Below are 19,153 nucleotides of genomic sequence, written 5' to 3'. Positions count from 1 at the left end.
ACAGCAACTGCTGGACACACAAACTACAGAGTAGCATCTGTCAAGTAAAAGTTGATTTTGGTTAATCTGAATGATTAATAAATCTAGAAACAATGCAGAGTGATGACCAATATGGAGTCAAAGCTCTTATCTAAAGAAGATGGTGGTTTTTCCATCCCTTGACTCTGAAACGACTGGCCTGAAGAAATAAGGCTTGAGGATCAGTGACTTATTTTAATTCACTTCTTAAAACTCAATGATCATACTATTTTTGCATTGCTTTATTAATGACTTCCTTTCAAGATCTGCTGGTTTGATCACTTTTCCCTTTTAGTTGCATTTACTCCTGTTGACCTTTGCTTCTGTTCGCACCTGTTGAAGTTTTCTGGAGTTCTCTGTCTGGTAATGATTAACCTGTTACCCTCATGAGTTCCTGACTTTGCTTTGTATATCAACAAACGTAATAAAAATCTGTTTATAAAGGTGCTGTAGAAATAAATCTAATACTATCATTATTATTAATCTACACAGGTGCGTCTCAAAAACTAGAATATCATAAAAAGTTCAAATTCAAAAAGGTAAACTTTCACTTTGTGAACACTACATAACTGTAGTTTAGTGTGCTGATCCAGACGGAGAGATACATGGAGTTATTACGTTTGAACTGAAAGATTCAGATTTTTTTAATGTCTTTTTACATTTTTCAGCTATAGGCCATAACTATCTAAAACATTTTTTTTAAATGCTCGACATAACTAAGTATGCATGATGATGAGTCCAGAAGATAACAATATGTTGCTTTCTTCAATAAATTATGATTAGTTTCCATCCAAGGTTATTATAGTTAACGAAAACTAACGAAATACCGAAAACGAGAGGTGAAAAAACATTTTCGTTAACTGAAATAAAAATAAAAACGAGGCTTCACAAAAAAACGAAAACTAACTGAAACTGTATTGTGAGTTTACAAAACTAACTAAAATAAACTAAAATGACAGAGAACATGTCTTTAGTTTTCGTCTTAAACTCAGTATTTTGAGTGGATATGTAATAAAGTCAGAGACTGATCGGGTGGACGTCTCTGCTCTCTGCTCTCTGCTCTCTGCTCTCTGCTCTCTGCTCTCTGCATCTGCGCGGGAGCGCACCAAACGGTGCCTGCAGCTGACAGGCGCGCGCACTCACCGCGAGGCTGAACTGCAGGAGGATTAGAGACGAAGTCTCTCGCTCCGACTACCTGCCCTGTTTCTAACCGTTCCTGTGTGAATGCCCAACAAGTAAGTATAATGAGGCGGAGAACTGACTTTTCCTGTCCATAGGCATTCACGTGTGTTAAAACTCCCGAGAGAGCAAATAGACGCCATGAGGTCATGCGTCATCTCATATTAATAATCACCCATATGATCCTGTTCTGTTCACTTATCATTATAAGTGTTAATGGTTAATTGGTGGCAGTGGTATTACAGTGATATGATTATTAGTATACTTGTAGTGGTAGCATCTGAATCATTATCTCTGTATCAATGATTATTGTTTATTGCTTATTTTATTGTTAAGGATGTATCAGTGAGTCACCATATTATTTAACACTATAGAGGGTCAGTAATGCTAGCCTAAGTGTCCATATTGTGACCATCACCCTTATGTTTGTGTATTTATTTGATGTGTTGGCCTCTGTGGCCTCATTGGGTCTGCTGTACTGTTGTGCTGTACAAGGAGAATATTCACTAAATGGTTAAAGCTCCCTCCTGTCTCCTGTCCAGTGTGTTCTGACCGACACCCCAGGGAGAGTACTATCCTACAGAGTATCTACCAGTATTCCCTATTTTTTTAGGATATTAATTTTTTGTTTGTTTTCTGCCAGTTTCACTTCATTTGGCTCATCCACACTTTGCCTGCAGAGCGTTAATGGCAGCGAAAGTCAGGAGAAAGCGGCAGAGCCCCATTTGTGATTATTTTGAATGTGACTGTCTCTGATAGGAGTAAGTGCCTTGCAATGGAAGGTGATAAATATGTGGACCATTTCTCAAGGGGGAAAATCCCACTAATCTTAAAGTCCATTTGAAAAGCTCACACAAGACGGCTAACCTAGCATACCTTGTCATGGCAAGAGAGAGCGCCCAGCCCCCTTACCCTGAAACAGAAGCTAACCCCCGGCCAGGCACACTGGCAAAAAAGACTAAAACTAATACTGAAACTAATAAAAACTCAACTTAAACTAAGCATTTTCAAAAAATAGAAACTAAACTAAACTAGCAAACCCACTTCAAAAACTAATTAAAACTAAACTGAAATTGAAAACAAAAAGTCAAAACGAAATAAAAGTAAAAACTAATGAAAAATGCAAAACTATAATAACCTTGTTTCCATCTACTATTTCTTTATTTTGATCCTTTGAGGCTTTGAATCCCTTCTTCATCTTGTAGCAAGACACCGATGTTCTGTTGTCCTCGATGCAGATTATCACATGTGGTGTTTTTTTATTGTATTTTTTCAGTTTGGTTTTGGTATTATAATTATCATTATTATTATTATAACTACTATTATTTATTTTTTTATTTTTCAAGATTTTTTTAATGTTATTCTTATTGCCTTTTTAACTTTTCCACTTATTCTTTTTAAATATTAACCTATTTATCTTATGTAGTTTCAATATTTATTTTCTATTTATTTATTTAATTTAATTTAAAATTATTATAATTTATTATTATTGGTTTCTTTTTCGTTCATTCACTTGTTACATGTCTTGTACAAAAAGCATCACTTGCTTTAATTGTTTGCATTGCTCTTTTGTATGTAATGTGTAAAAATTTAAATAAATAAATTATGATTCGTTTTCAACTTTTTCATATTGTTCTAATTTTTTCAGAAGCATTCTACTCACCACTTGCTCAAAAGGCTTTCAATAACAAAAGTTTCATGTCTTTCAGCACTTCTCTTTGCTTCCCGGGCAGACTTGAGCAGTGGATGGCTGCAACAAGAGATACAATGTTATGATACTTATCAGTTATCCATCCATCCATTATCTTGACCGCTTGTCCCGTTAGGGGTCACGGGGGGCTGGAGCCTATCCCAGCTGGCTTCGGGCGGAAGGCAGGGTACACCCTGGACAGGTCGCCAACCTATCACGGGGCTAACACAGAGAGACAGACAACCATTCATGCACACACTCACACCTATGGGCAATTTAGAGTGATCAATCAACCTGGTAAGCATGTTTTTGGATTGTGGGAGGAAGCCGGAGTACCCGGAGAGAACCCACGCATGCACAGGGAGGACATGCAAACTCCACACAGAAAGGCACCCGCCCGGCCGGGGATTCAAACCAGGAACCTTCTAGCTGTGAGGCAACAGCTGCACCACTGTGCAGCCACTTATCAGTTATAAAGAGTTAATAAGAGATTCAACTCAAATCAATCAATCAATCAATCAATCAATCATTCAATCAATCAATCAATCAATCAATCAATCAATCAATCAATCAATCAATCAATCATTCAATCAATCAATCAATCAATCATTCAATCAATCAATCAATCAATCATTCAATCAATCAATCAATCAATCAATCAATCAATCAATCAATCAATTTATACTCAAGAGATGATTGAGGGCTAACCCTCATTTACAATGATATCGAGTCAGTGACAGTGACAAAACAGTGAAAAAACAAATAACAAACAAACAACAAGGCATCAAAGTCATCAAATAGGATCATTTGTGATTTGGAGATAAAAACAATTAAAAGATAACATAATAAAAATTAAAGGAGGTGTATGGGATTGACTGTAAACGCACTAAAATAGGAAGGGACTGTTGATTAAAATGATACAATAAATATATTCAGGTAAACCTAGCTAAAACAGTTACAAAGCAGGGCTGAAAGGTTGAAAATGAAGTTTCTAAATGGTTCAAAAGGTAAACGTGCATCTATTTCAAGACGCTGCTGCAACTTCTGAGTTCAGTTTGTCATTTTTACAAAATGTTCAACTATGAGGTAATATTTTAGTCTTTAAGATCAAGAAACATCATTCCAACATGCCAAGACAGTTTATGCATTAGAGCCAAATGTTCTAAAAATACAGGATATAAAATGTTTGTATTATTTCAGTTAGGAGGACTGCATTTCTTTTATTAATATGGGATGATCCCGTGCTGAGGAGAGGAGAGAAGTGGGCATAGCAGATGTGATAAATTAGTAGTTTTTAATGGTGTTTTATGTTAATGAGAGGTGACGAGCACATAATTCTGAACTGTTTGTCTGTTTGCCCTGACTCACACTGCATCTGAAAATGAAATCTGATCACAAGAGGTTTACGAAGACCTATGGTTAACGCAAAGTGTAAACACTTGTACTCAAAGCTAAACCATCACTGCTCTGCACACATATAATTGTCATATAACAGTGACACATTCGTTTTGGTCAACACTTACTTGAGACATGGGCATTTTCTTGTCTTTCTGGAATAAATTCCTTCATCTTCTGACTCATCACTCTCAGAGAACACTTCAGAAGCATCTGATACTTGGCAGTGGTGACTGAATTTGGTAGCAAGAGAAAAGGAGATTAAGATTAATAAACTATAAAAACCACAACAACTCATGGTCACAAAAAAAGTGGCATCGGCCCAGTAAAGGCTGGCTTTGATAAATCTGAACGTTTGGCTTCTCGTGTAAAATGATTTACACCTGATTTCTTATTTGTTTAATGAGATATATCAGAGCCAACAGGAAGAATAATTGAGGGCAAACATCTCAACCATGTGACCAATCACACCGGATCTATGGTATAAACAATATAAAGTGGTGAATTTTGCTTTGCTGAAAAAGTTAACTAAACAATTCATCAACCTCTCTAGTCGGCTTAGTGTGACGTATAGAGGCAGGCTTTGAGCCTCCTGGTCAACAGCAACTGTATGTGTTCCCACCTGTGAGTCAAGTTAGTCATGTCCTTAAATAGGTGAAACTCGTAATCTGAATATCTTCTGAACCGTCACTTAAGAAAAATTCAACCTCTGTACAGTGTGTGCCAATAGAGAGATTAGCTACATAGACCGAAGCTGTTTTTTGACCCAGGCTGTAAACATGTTTATTTCTGCTGTAAAGATCTTTTTTGAATTGGGGTGTATGTGGGTTCCAGTGTTTCTGCAGCCAGCCTGAAGTGAATGCTCGATGAGTTGCAGCTTATAACACTTCTGCATGGGCTTCATAATTTGAGACCGGAGGTTGCCACTCGGTTTAATGTTGTGTCTAACCTGTAACGCAGCCTCCTGCCACTAGTGGGAGCTGCTGTTCCTAATGGCTCATCATAGCACAACACATTTTGTCAATATTTGATCTTGAAAATGGAGTTAAGTTGTATGCATGCTGTGTCTCATTAAACTGGCATATAGACAGTCAGAGTAATGTGTAACCATCTCAGATATCTGGACATTAACTTGTGAGATGGACGGTGGTGAATTTGAACAGTTTTGTTGTTACCTTTAGACTAGTTGTTGGCCCGAATTAAAATTTCTGTTTAAAAAACTAGGAAATTATCCACTTCAGAACATCCCTATTATATATATGTGTGTGTTTGTGAGTGTCTGATGAACACTTTTAACTCACCACTTCCGTGAGAGGTAGTCAATGACAACTGTTTCATGTTGTTCAGCACTTTTCTTAACATTCTGAGTCGACTGATAGATCAGATTGCTGCAACAAGAGAACAACGTAAAGCCACATAAATATCATAAAATATGTGTGTGAATGAAGAAAAGAGACACACACTACCAGTCAAAAGTTTGGACACACCTTCTCATTTAATGGTTTTTATTTATTTTAATTATTTTCAACATTGTAGATTAATACTGAAGACATCAAAACTATGAAATAATCTGGTTTTGCTATAATCTGGATTACACCAGTAGTCAAATAGGGCTATCTATTGTGTACTAACCCTACCTCTGAACAACACAACTGATGGTCTCAAACACATTAAGAAGGCAAGACATTCTACAAATGAACTCTTGACAAGGCTCATGTTAATTAGAAACCATTCCAGGAGACCACTTCATGAAGCAGACTGAGAGAACACCAAGAGTGTGCAAAGCTGTCATGAAGGAAAAAGGGGGCTACTTTACAGAATCTAAAATATAAAACAGATTCTGCTTTGTTTAACACTTTTTGTTCATTCAATAATTCCATATATGTTCTTTCATAGTTATGATGTCTTCAGTATTAATCTACAGTGTTTACAATCATTACAATAAATACAAACCCTTGAATGAGAAGGTGTTTACTGTAAATATAAATATATATTATACACACAAATACATTTTTTAAACACTTCAGTCTACTGCAAACAAGACTATTATGTTTCCTTTACATCCAGGGGATTCATTTAAACCCTTACTTTGTGTGTGTGTGTGTGTGTGTGTGTGTGTGTGTGTGTGTGTGTGTGTGTGTGTGTGTGTGTGTGTTAACTCTTACCAGAAATTAATTATTGTCTGTTTTGAGACATCACTCTTAAAGGACAAACCTGACGGCTGGCTGCTGTAATTGAGTCATGTAGAGAGAGAGAGAGAGGAAATTGTTAACTTCATCATTAAAAGTTGAATTTGTTCGCTCTGAATATAATGATATTAAACTTCTGTCATAAAAATGAAACCCGCCTGTCTTCAGTTTGTTTTCTAAGCCAACATGACCAATATCTGAGGACTAACATTTTACCCCTCAAAATATATACAGTACAATACAAACATCCAAATAATGTCTAATCAACAACAAAGATGGATGTAACAATACTGGTAAAATGTTAAAATTCAACATTTTACACACTGCTTCAAACAGCCCACAGGATGTAAACACATTGGACTCACGAAATCCTGGAGTCGCTGTCTGAATCCTTTGTTTCCAGCCTCCTCCTGAACCACTCCAAGGTCATCCCTGCAACAAGAGATCCACTGTCATGATGCCTCTTTACCATAACAAGACTCTGAAGCCTTATAACGTCTCCCCTCAGTGCGTCTATTTCACTGTTTTTGTGTTCATTTTTTAAAACTCAAGTTCGAGGCGTCCTTTTGTTGTATTTAGTAGTTGTTTTGAGCAGCACCCACAGGTCCTCTTCAGCTACATTTCACCTCTGATTTCTTGTCACCTCACTTTACTTCTTTTTTTTTAATAAATAGTTTCACTTTTACCAAAATCACCTGTTTTTAAGATTGCTTCCCTCCTCCTAACCAGCTGAGTCTTAACATGAACAAAAGACGTGTCTATCATTGCAACATGAGAGAAAAAAAGTCCTCCGATTGGTGATGAGTCCGGCACTATCGTGACTGCACACGCCGATCTGTGTAGGGGGGCTAAGAGGAAATCTGGTTGGGAGGGACAGTGTTGACATTCAAAGTCTCTCTCTCAGAACAGATGTTTACTCTGTGACTACCAACAGCAGCTTTAATGGATGGATAGCATAAAGTAGGAATGAAGTTGATTCTGTTTACTCTGGATGTGATTTTATGAGTGTGAAGTCAGTTAAGAGAACAGAAATCAGAAAAAATTATTAAATGCAATTAAAGCCGCAAACGGACAGGTAAATTGCCTAATTTGGAGCCTTCAAAATATCCCAAAACTCACCAAAAGTTGCACATGCATCAGGATTGGCAAAAATTTTGACATTTTGATGGTCCCGTGCAAAAAGTCCCAAAATTGGCTCAATAGCGTCACTTTCCTTCCAGCAACACACCTCCTTAACACGGTTCAACCTACATGCATGAAATTTTTTTCCTGTATCTATCAGGCCAAGACCTACAAAAAAGATTCCTAATAGTCATAGTCACAGTGAAATCCCAACAGGAAGTCCGCCATCTTTTTTTCAGTTTTTCGGCTGATTCGCAGGGGTACGTGTTTAAGAGATCTTGCCCTAGGCATTTCCTCTGATCAAGTCCAAACAACATACATTCTGTAGTAGACACATTGACGATTCAAAATTATTTGAGGCATTCCATTCAGACTAAAATTGTGGGCGTGGCAGACTATCAGGCGGTGCATCAAATGCACATGTCTCGCCATAAACAGGAAATGGATTTTTGGGGGCTTTAAAATGCCCAAAATCCCACCAAATCCAACACGCTCATCAGGCCTGATGAAAAAAATTGAGATTCTCTGGGTCTTGCAAAAAAAACCACAAAAATGTGCTCTATAGCACCCCCTAGAGTTTTCAAAAAAGCCTCCCCATAGAGGTTATTTTAAGCTACATGCATGAAAATGTATACGCATATTCATGGCATCAGGACGCACAAAGAAGCCTCTTACACCCATATCTGAAACTCAATAGGAAGAGCGCCACCTAGTTTTGAAAATTCAAAATGGCGTCCAAGTAAGGGTGCATACTTTTGAGATCTCGTCCTAGGTCTTTCTCTATTTCAATCCAAACAAGGCACATCCTATAGTAGACACATTGACGATTCATATGTTTTAGAGGCATACCGTTCTGACAAAAATTGTGGGCTTGGCAGGCTTTCAGGCGGTGCATCAAATGCACATACAACTTTGAATGTTAAGAATGGCGCCAAAATAATGGTAAGTTCACACCAAACGTGAGAAAAAAATTTGCGTCGCAAACTTGCGCAGATATCTTCGCGTCTGTCTTTTTGTGAAGCGAATATTCGCTCCTCTGAACACGGAAGCAACAAGAGCGGAAGGAGGGGTCTGTCTCCTAGATACCAGCAGCGTTTGTTTGTGCCTTGTAGTTCTTTCATCAGGATAACTGAAGCAACTCGTTAGCTGCTGTTTAATCTATTGTGGAAGTCTCAAAGACACCGCAGATCCAAACGCCGTCATGTTTGCTGTCAAAACCGTCACTGCGTTCTTCTGGAGGCCGGAGGATATACACTTCCAGAGCTTCTTGAGGCTAACGTTGTCCCAGCTTGACGAGCTTGGGACCATCCCGACTGCGGCGTGCCTGTCTGCCTGTCTCATATGAGTCACACCGGGTTGCTCCGGGAGTCAAACCGTAATTTACAACAGGGGCCCTAAAACACACATTGTTTCTGTCACAGTGATGCTGAAAGAGCTCTCACTGTGTAGGTATGTCATCCTGAACTAACGCCTTTTATTTCTGCCCACATGATTATAAACCTCCCCTTGTTTTCTTGTTTTTATACAGTAAATTAAATTCAGATCCATTGGGTCTGTTTATATTATAGCAGCCTTATCAATACTCACATTTAGGATGACGAATAAACGAAAGTGAAAGTTATGAACAATTAAATTCAAACAGTGTAATTTTTGTAAGTTTATAATCCACTACTGTGTAGATGTAATATTATATATCACTACCAACCCAACAGATACTGGGTACAATACAAACTGTCTTCTCCATCAGTCACTCAGGTTGAATGTTTCCTGTGCTGCAGGTACCACAGGTGATTCATACAGGAGCCTGGTTAACAGCTCATGTATTGAGGTCTTCACTGTGGCAAGCCGTGAGGTGAGGTGGAGCCTCTGCCTGGCCTGGGACAACCTGCAGCCAACACCTCAGCAAAGAAAGCCCTCCATGCTGGAAGACCTTAACATCCTCCTCCTCCGTTTGATGATGTGTCCCATGGCAGGAGATGATGTAGTGCACAAACATATTTAAAAAGGCTCTTTTAAGAACCACCTATCCATACTATGAGGAACAGCTCCTGGAATATTGCTGTTTGACTTTAAAATGATGTGATTTCTGTTATAATAACAAGAGTCATAAAGACAGAAATGACATCCATTTCAGAAAGTATGAAGTATCTCACGTTAAACTGATGGCAAATAAAGAAGTATGATACCATCTAGAACTGTTATTTTTTAACACTTAATTCTACATATGCATCTTCATTTTGACAGCAATAATGCCATGTCTGTTTTATTGTAGCAATCACTTAATCACAGCAGTGTAGTCTCAACATCTGACTATTAATTCGCTTAACATATTATGCAGTACATATTATGTGACTGCAAGTGTAAACACCAAATCAAATCTGGCTGTCAACCTTTTCTTTTTTGGTGGGAAAAAACAATATGCAAGTTATTTTGAACAACATTCAGTGCCTTTATTTTGCAGACTTTATAAAAACAAAGACACCTTTGAACTTTTGACCAACACAAGTGGAATGATGAGGATATGAGATGTGTCTGTGTTTGGGGGAAAGATAAAAAATAGATGATGGGAAACCTGACTCAGTCCCTACAAAGACTGATGCCCCAGTTACCTTGTTCGAATGGTTCCACAAGTAACACATTGCCGGATTATACATTAGTTTATGATTTGGAATGTAACATTCCTTTGGGTGGAGCAGCAGCCTTTGCATGGGAGGACCAGGGTGTCTGACAAAAAGCTAGGTGGCTGGCAGATGAGGCCTCCTCAAAGCTTGCAGAGGCAGCATCACTCTCCTCTCTGGTGGGTTTCCTTGTCATCTTTCACCCTGAAAAAAAGGAACATGGTGTGAAACCACTTTATTACACAAAATCAAAAGTAGTAGAATTAATTCAGTTAAAATATTAAAATTACTCAACATAAAAGAAATAAATACACAACTGGTCATTATGATAAACACACAGGCTCTTGTTCTGCAGCATCATTAGAAGCTAAATGTCATGCCTGGACATTCAAAAACTGGTGTGAGATGATTCCAGTTAATTCCAGCTGTTTACAGCAATCAAAATAGTACATGTTACTTCATCATACAGCCATGATATCATCCAGCATGTGTGTTTCCCTTTAACATGGACTTCAGCATGCTCTTATATACAAAGTCATCCCAGACTTTACCAGAAATACTGATTTATCCCAGGGAGCACATTGATGCAATGGCTCTTTAAAGAATGTAAGCATGAAGATGTGGACATGTTCTTATTTGACTGTTCCTTTAATTCAAGTTAACTTATCATGCATAGAGAGATGTCTAGGCTTGGTCCTGTCATGAAGAAATGTGAAAACAATGAGCTATCCATTCATAAAAACAATGAATTTCTACTCGAGTTTGCAGCTTTAAGGTTTTGACTCCTCACCTGTAAACTTACCTGTGAGAGACTGTGAGGTTCCAGATGCCTCCCCTCTTTCTGTATCTGTTCTCTGGTCCTCTGCTCGTCCTGCTATGTCCCCTGGGGTCCGTTCTTCCGAATTTGTCGCTTAGTTGGATATTTTGAACTCGCGCGAAGACGCGATAGATGCGAAATTCGCACCAATCTAGTCGCGTGTCGCTTCAAACGCGTCGCACGGCGCGAATTCGCGTCTACACATTGACTTTCCATGGGAGTTGCTCGCGCGACGCGACAAAATCGCGTTTGGTGTGAACGCACCATAATGGTGCGTCTCGCAGTGGGCGAGGGTGCTCAGGGGAAATTGAGTCCTTAACCCGGAAAAACGCAACCGATTCAGTCCAAAGATATCACTGCAAACAACGCCTGACGGAAAGCCCTCATAGCCCCTTTAAATGTTTGCCTCGACTTTTCTTCAAAATGTTCACACTGTTCTATTAGAAAGAGCTACACGAACTGTTAACGTTATAACGGTACTTTCTCGTTTTATTCTAAATGGACTTGAGTACTGATAAGGCTGGTAATGGCGAACACAAATGTTCTCTGCACTAGAGCTAAGTAAAGACAATGTAAACACCATTTAACCATTTCTTAAATATTGAAATATCTCTTATGAATACTTAACCATTCTTAGACTACTCAAACAAACATCCCTTTCTTAGTTTCTCCCCAAAATACAGCTTGTTTTCCTCCATGTCTCATGTGACTGACATAAACGTAAGGTAACATTGGTATTTGCAAACAACACAGTATTAAAAAGCAAATACATGATATACTTCACCTTCAGCTGAAAACTTCTGGCGCTAAGGAACTCATTAAAGTGCAGGGCCTGTAGTTAAAGGACATATAGAGGTTGCAAAGAAAACTGCGTCACAAAAACTCAAAACGAAACTGATGTCTGGGCAGCTGCATAGACCCCTCCCTGGACCCCCTGACATAGATATGCTCCACCTCTGAAGTTGTTTCCTGTACAACTTTTCACTTCAACTTTTATTTGACAGTGACTGAGCAACAACCAACGAGGGAATCATATCTGGATAGTTTTTTTTTTCTTTTTCGAACAAGTAAAAAATAACAACTTACAAACAGAAAGACAAAAACAAAAGGACATTTTACAAACAATGCTAAAAAAAACCAAAACAGTTTCATCACTAAGATAAATGATATTTACATATCTGAGAAGAAGTGGGAAGAAGTAAAAGTTATTAAATTCCATCACTTCTCCATTAATTAACTAATTAATTACTAATGATTTGGTCAGCTTCCTTTTTTAATCGAATTAATAATCAATAATCATCTCTTTTAAAGATTGTCTAAATTTAAAATGTGTTATTCTTATTTTAGTTTACTAATAAAACTACACAAATATAAATTAGTCATTACAAATGTACAAATTAATGACATATATCTCAACCCAAAAGTCCAGTTACATTTATATACATATAAACATACATATATATTGTAAATCTATACATATACTTAACCACATACACATCTATATTAATATGTGTGTCGATATATACAAAATATACACAGACATACAAAGATATATACTTATTATTGACTTTCGAAAAGACTGCCCCAAACCCAAAAGCCCAGCATTATCAATGGGGGTGAAGTTCACATTGTGGACTCTTACAAATAGGAACAGTGTTTGACTCCAAATTAAAATTCACCCAAAACACAGAGCTGATTTTAAAATGTGCACAACAGAGGATACACATGATGCGCAATCTAAATTCTTTTAGAGTCTCAGAGAACATTTTATCCAGTTTGTATCACTCGTTTATTGAAAGTCTTTTAATGTTTTCTTTTATCTGCTGGTTTCATGGTCTCTCTTTGAAAGACAGGAATAGTCCAAACAGCATTGTTACAGTCTGCTCCAAAATGATTGGCATACAGCAGCAGGATCTGGGCTCCCTTTGAAGGAACCACATCACTAATAAGGACATAGGGATAATTAGCCAACCTGGACACATCCTCGCCAAGGAGTTCTCTTTAATGCCCTCAGGGCGGGGCTATCTCGCTCCTCACAGAAAAACTATCAGATAAGCAAATTCTTTTATTCCTTCTGCCATCGGACTTCTGCATGCCGATAGCAGTTTGTAACAGATTGTCCTTGTGAAATTGTGATGTGTATTTATAAAGGTGTTTCTTAGTTTTTTAGTATTTATTCCTATTCCATCTTGCACTGCTGTTGTCACTGACATGTTGACTGTTGACTGTTGATTGTCTGTTTGTTAGTGTTTGTGTTGTTTATTGACAGGCTGGTACACTGCCAACCAAATTGCCCTCTGGGATTAATAAAGTTATCTGGATCTGAATACTGTACATATACAGTATTTACACATACAAACCTACAGAACTATAGATATACTTGTAACTTTACATACTGTATGTCTCTAGACTGTATATAAAGTATCCAATACACAGCAGGTCAGTTTGATATCCTTCTGCTGCAGTCCGACTCTGCTGACCCCTCACCCTGACCCCAAGCCAGACCCCCACATCACTTTAATGTGGCCCCTTGCAGGACGAGAGCCTGGGTGGAGATGACCATAGGCCTGCTGAAAACCCTTTTTCCAGTGTCCACTCCACCTCAGGGTAACCCATCTGAGAGGCTCTGTTACATTCTAAAAAAAGACAGATGATCTACCCCTGTAGATATCCAGGACGGAAGAGCAGTCCAAGACCTAATATGCAGGCATCACTTCTCAGATTAAACCTTCACCAACTTGGATTAGTCAAGTAAAGACAAATGAGACACATTTTATTTGGTCCTCTTTATTTCCTGCAAATACAAAAGCAACAGTTAGTTTTATTTATATTGTTCCAAACAAATACTTGACAAAATTCACCTGTGACAACAAACCTACCTCTAACTTATGCTGAAGCATTTCTATTTCCAGATCTGACTTCTGAATCTGGCGGTCCAGGTAGACCATTTCCTTGTCCATTTTGTTCATCTTTTTGATGAGGTGCATTCTGTACAGTTCCTGCACTGGTAACTGGGAAGAAATAAATAAGGGGGACATTAAAATCATGCCGGTCCACATGCAGAATGAACCTCTGGCATTTACTGAACGTCTTACTGTGCTCATCTGTGCCGTGGAAGTTGATGGAGCCTCCTCCTGCTGCCCAGCTACACTCTGTGAAAAAGAGGAGCATGGTCTGTTTATGAAGGCTACACGTCACTCTCTGTTTTCCACATAAGAGTGTAAAGAACGGTGATTTTTTAGATAACTATCAGCTACAAATGTTAAGATGTTACCTCTTGATCTCCCTCTGAGGCCGCAGACACTATCAGTGTCTTCAGTACGTCTTTATTATCCTCTTCATCCTGTTCAGAGGAGTGTTATGTTTCAGTGTACTTTCAACTACTGCTTGGTTTGGAGTATTGAGTAGCTTACTTACAGCTGAGAGGAGTTCTGCAGGGGCATGAGGGTCCACAAAGCAGAGCACAGCATCAGAACCTGGTATGAAAAAGGATCCAGACCTGTTACATCCATCAATCAAACTGTTTTTATTTCATGTATTGTGCTAAATCACAACTAAAGTAATCTCATGACAGTTCACATACAAAGCAGTTTAGACCAGAGGATCCCAAACGTTGAATACTGTGACACCTAAAGACTTGGGGACCCCTTAAAGCTGCATGAAAGAAGTAATAGGCTTATCCAAAAAACAGCATATTTGAGGGAATTTTTAAAAGTCTAGAAGCAGAATACGAGTCATCTTTATGTTTAGACTGTGGCCGTGAGTGGACAGTGTTTGATATGCAGACACAGGTGATGTCTGTGTGTGTATCTGTTGGCCTATAATGCTTCATTCAGCTGGTCTGCAGAACAATAGCCTGCTGTGTTTCCTCACACTGTCTGTTATCTATAATGATCACCTCAGGGGTCATGGGGCAACAAAGAAAAGAAGACAATTAAAGTCATTTTTATTTGCATGGTTTTGGCTTAAATTATGTCTATATTTTTTACATTAATGTAAAAGTGAAATTTTAACCACTTGAAGCCTGAACCATCAGATAATTGCAAGAAAATTCTAATTCTTTGAAATAGAGTGTTTTGGACCTTCTGACAAATAAAAAAAAGAAATTAACTAGCAATTTTTATATATGAGTTTTAATTTGTATCATACTTGATAAATCAGGCATTTTGGTGCACATTTTTGCTCAAAGTTTCTTCTTTTTTAAACAAACTAAAACATACAAAAACATATTTTTTAGCCTATTAAACTTTGAGTTTCCTCCAGATTTTTCCCAAAGTAATTTCAAACTTAGAAATTATTTTTTTCGATATTGCATGACAGCGTCATACCTATTCTGCATCTTTTACACAGCAAAAAAAAAAACTAATTTATTGTGTATTTCTTCTCTGAAATGTTCATTTTTTTGTGGAAATCAATGAGGAAAAAACTATTCTTTACAAGGGAGCCATGGCAACATTCAACCAGTCATCAATCATCATGATACAGCAGGTTTCATATCTAAAGATAAAATATACCTCATTTTGTCATGTAAACATGTTCTTCAATAATAAAAAGACTGCATGTTGCTTTATGGAATGCATAATGTATGATATTTAATAAAATGATGATTGACAAGTCTGAAAATAAATGTCCTTATATACCTGCTGTATCAGTTTTGATTCACACATTTTCAACACGGTTGAAATCCAAACTTTTTTAAAATTGGTAAAAATATCCCTGAAACCTGGAGTGGGTCTCTGATCCACAGCTGACATGTTGGATGTCTCAAGTGACTTCCTTCTGGTGCATGAATTACTCACACCTGGTGGATTATCTCTGCACTGCATGTATCTGATTGTAAACATCAGGTTTTTACTGAAAAAATATATCACACTGATGATGTAGAGGTCTCAGAAACTGATGTTTCAAATATAACAGGCGTGGTGTTATAGGGTTAAATGATTCAAAATTTGTATTGTTTATTGGAAGCATATTGCAACCTCCCCTCATCAGTGTGTCGTGACTCCCTCCACTTTGGGAACCACTTTACTTGTTATTTCTTACATCTTATGAAGGAACTTGTGTCCTGGGGGTCGACTGTCTCAGATGAGCTTCCTTCTGCCAGAGGAGCGGTCTGGTTCTGGGACACCTCCTCCTCTGCCTCCGTCAGAGATGGTGATGTTGGTGGTCCCCCTCCTGTTTTACGAGCCTCTGCCTTCTTCCTATTGGCTGAGTAATAATAAAAATAATAACAATTGATAGGATTTGTAAAGCACTTTTCATGGTACTCAAAGTCGCTTTACAGAAAAATAGAAATAAAAATAAAGCAAATAAATCAAACAGAGGAAAGACAGGTGGGGCGGGAGTAGACCTCTGATGTTAAATTAAGTGGGCCTTATTAAATAATGAGCTAAACAGGATATAGATGAGAGGATGTTTATGTGTGTATGTTTGGGGTTAAGCTTATTGAATTAACCACTTAATAACTTTTTAATACGTGAAGTATTAAAGTGAGGTGCCACCATGAGCCTTACCTGTCTGAATTATATTCTTATATTTCATTTTCAGCTGCTTCCAGGTTCGCTTTTCTCCTCCCAGATTGCATCTAAATTAAAATAAAAGGTTAATTCCACAAGTTTTCACCTGCAATATAATCATAATGTCTCAAAGCATTTCAGTTCTCGCCAAAGCCAAGAACATTCTGGATCATAATTGGTCCAGAAAACATTTTTACATTTTATAAAACAAAATTACATCAGGAAAACACTTTGACCAAGGCTAAAACAAATTTACCAAAGATGAAACACTTTTACAAAGTTGGAGACAATTTTACAAACCACAGAACACTTGTATTGTTAAGTCTGACTCCTTTTAGCCTGACTCAGTTGAGCCTGAGACTATGTGGTCTGAGGCTGTTTCATCTGAATTCTGACACATGATGAAGGTTTTGCAGAGATATGACGGAGCTTTTCCGGAGACGTGATGCTTTTTCATCTGAGGTCTGACACCTCACTCTGAGACCTGAGGATGTCCTAATATGTAAACCATGTCACTTCGTTTGGTTTCTCTCCATTAAACAAATTAAATGACCCCTCACTCCATCACTTCCTGATCACTTCTGGTATTTAGTACATTCCTTTTCTGTAAAAATGCGTAGTTAACTTTTTTCAGAAATGGTAAAAGTGCTCTGTCGTTTGTAAAATTGTCTTCAACTTTATAAAAGTGTTTCATCTTTTGTAAAATTGTTTTCTTAAATGTAAATTTGTTTTGGCCTGGGTCAAAGTGTTTTGCTGATGTCATTTTGTTTTATAAAATGTGAAAAATGTTTTCCAAAATGTAAATTTGTCTCCAACTTTGTAAAAGTGTTTCATCTTTTGTAATTTTGTCCTTCAGGGCCACCGTAGGGATTAGTTAAGTTTTGACTTCTTCCTTTTCACACATGTAAAGTAAAATGTTTCAGTGCTTGCTAATGGATTGATTTGGGTTTTTTGTACAACTATTTCTTTTTTTTCTATTTTACTTTTACATGTTTGAAATAAAGACATCAAATCAAATATTAAAAACTGAGCTCCCAGTCACACTCACGCATTGACTCTTGCTGCTATCTTCCCCCACGCTGCCTCCCTCCCTTTGGATGCTGCTGTAGTGTTGCTCTTCGTTTTGAATATGTGCTCATACTCGCTGTAGGACTGCATGAGGATGTCCAGCTCCAGAGGGGTGAAGTATGAAGACCTCTTCTTGTCTCCTGTTGCCATGGTGAATCGATGAATCGGCGCTCCATCAATGTGGTCTTGTTCTCTTTCTAGAGCACGCGCTGAACTCGGAGTGAACCTACTCAGAGTTGGTTGAGCTGACTCGGATCAGCTGTTCTGGACTCAGGAAACTCAGAGTCTCCCATCTGAGGGTAGATCAACTCAGAGTTTGTTGGACCCCCTTTATTTAGTGGACTTCAGCTCTTCAATAGTGAAGCTTGTGGTCTGTTGTTTCCCCCTCAGCGCCAACCGGATGTGACGTTTTGTGGGCGTTCCCCTGGAGGCTGAATGCATCAAAACAGCAAGTGGTTCAGCGTCTACTGCTATTTAGAAGCCAGTGTAAGCACATGCAACACATTTTCCTTTAAATTAAACATGTTAAAACAACACAAATCAAAGTTCTCCTTAGTCACACTTAATCTGATTTACTCTTAAATTAAGAAGTCTGTTTTTGTGTTTCATTTTGGGTCAGTGAAGGCATCATCATGACTTGGCAGAGGAAGTAGGGGGATATTGGGACAGTTTTTGTTATTGTACCTTGTGATCATATTCTTGGCAAGTATGTGTATGATATTTTAGAAAGGTTTGACTCGATCCTGCATTTATCTTAGTTAACTCGATATTATCTACTAACTGATCAGTATTTGGTATAGTCACTTAATGGATTTTTATGCCATGATGTTTTCAAAGTTTTAAACTTTATTTAAAATCATTTTTTGAATTCATATAGCATATCTATCAACTTTTGTTTGTATCAACTCATTTGTTTTGTTTATTAAAATGAACCCTAATTGTGAACACTCATATTTAAAGGCAGCAGTGGCGGAGCTAGGGGTGGCTAAAAGGGTGGCCAGCCCCCAACCCCCAAAATCAGATATTTCACTTCAGTGGCCATCCTAAAATCCTTTGTTTTCACTCTATTGCATTACCTTTTTAAAGTCCTTTTTTTTTTTTTTTTACAAGAATAGAACTTTTTTTGAATTCTTTCATATTAGAAGTTAAAGCAGATGTGATGAGTGTGGAGATAACCCTCTAAGGTTTGGGGAAAGCCTGGCCACCCATACTTAAGTCAGACACCCAGTTTGGCCACCCCATTTAAAAAAGCAAGGTCTCATCACTGATTGCTTTAACATGTACTGCATTACAAGCCTGTGGTGGGAATGCTTCAACTTGTTATTGATAAGAAACATATCATATATTGTGTTTTTCTAATGCTACATTATACCATTACCACAATACAATTCAGGGGGAAATATCATTGTCTTTTTTTTGTTCACCTAAAATGTGAAATTTTAACAGCCAGGGCCGGCACAAACCTTTACAACGTCATGGGCAGAAGTTTTTGGGGTCCCCATGCTGTAGTTTGTTCAGTTCGTTCAGCAACATCTTTTTTT

The 19,153-nt window shown here is 37.9% G+C and overlaps 2 protein-coding genes across 10 annotated transcripts in view; both read right to left on the bottom strand.

Moving 5' to 3' along the window:
• The window catches only part of LOC117806744, a 29,306-nt gene extending 17,346 nt beyond the window's left edge, over positions 1-11,960 (bottom strand). For 2 of the 8 annotated variants that reach the window (XM_034675787.1, XM_034675789.1), the window contains exons 1-6: positions 11,813-11,954; positions 6,837-6,903; positions 6,448-6,510; positions 5,584-5,670; positions 4,411-4,515; positions 2,861-2,947 (exon numbers count right to left, since the gene is read on the bottom strand). In XM_034675787.1, coding sequence (XP_034531678.1) covers positions 2,861-2,947; positions 4,411-4,515; positions 5,584-5,670; positions 6,448-6,510; positions 6,837-6,901 — 407 coding nt within the window. In that variant the 5' untranslated portion in view covers positions 6,902-6,903; positions 11,813-11,954. Of the gene's footprint in view, positions 1-2,860; positions 2,948-4,410; positions 4,516-5,583; positions 5,671-6,447; positions 6,511-6,836; positions 6,904-11,812 lie in introns of all 8 variants that reach the window. The other 6 variants (XM_034675791.1, XM_034675790.1, XM_034675793.1 and 3 more) reach the window with 5 other exon arrangements.
• A 1,820-nt stretch (positions 11,961-13,780) lies between these two features.
• LOC117806327 lies at positions 13,781-18,020 on the bottom strand. 2 transcript variants are annotated; one of them, XM_034675217.1, is made up of 8 exons: positions 17,593-18,020; positions 16,542-16,612; positions 16,072-16,236; positions 14,446-14,504; positions 14,303-14,371; positions 14,124-14,180; positions 13,908-14,039; positions 13,781-13,822 (listed from the first exon to the last, which is right to left on the bottom strand). In XM_034675217.1, exons 1-8 carry the CDS (start codon positions 17,760-17,762, stop codon positions 13,802-13,804), a joined length of 744 nt encoding a protein of 247 aa, XP_034531108.1. In that variant the 5' UTR covers positions 17,763-18,020; the 3' UTR covers positions 13,781-13,801. The 2 variants fall into 2 exon arrangements, with proteins under 2 accessions (XP_034531108.1, XP_034531109.1); XM_034675218.1 differs by having other exon boundaries at positions 17,686-18,020.
• Positions 18,021-19,153: the final 1,133 nt, after the last annotated feature.

This window comes from Notolabrus celidotus, chromosome 22 (assembly GCF_009762535.1).
Source record: "Notolabrus celidotus isolate fNotCel1 chromosome 22, fNotCel1.pri, whole genome shotgun sequence".
Taxonomy (NCBI): Eukaryota; Metazoa; Chordata; class Actinopteri; order Labriformes; family Labridae; genus Notolabrus; species Notolabrus celidotus.
The sequence above is the reverse complement of the archived record's forward strand: the minus strand, read 5'-3'. Positions and strand labels throughout refer to the sequence as shown.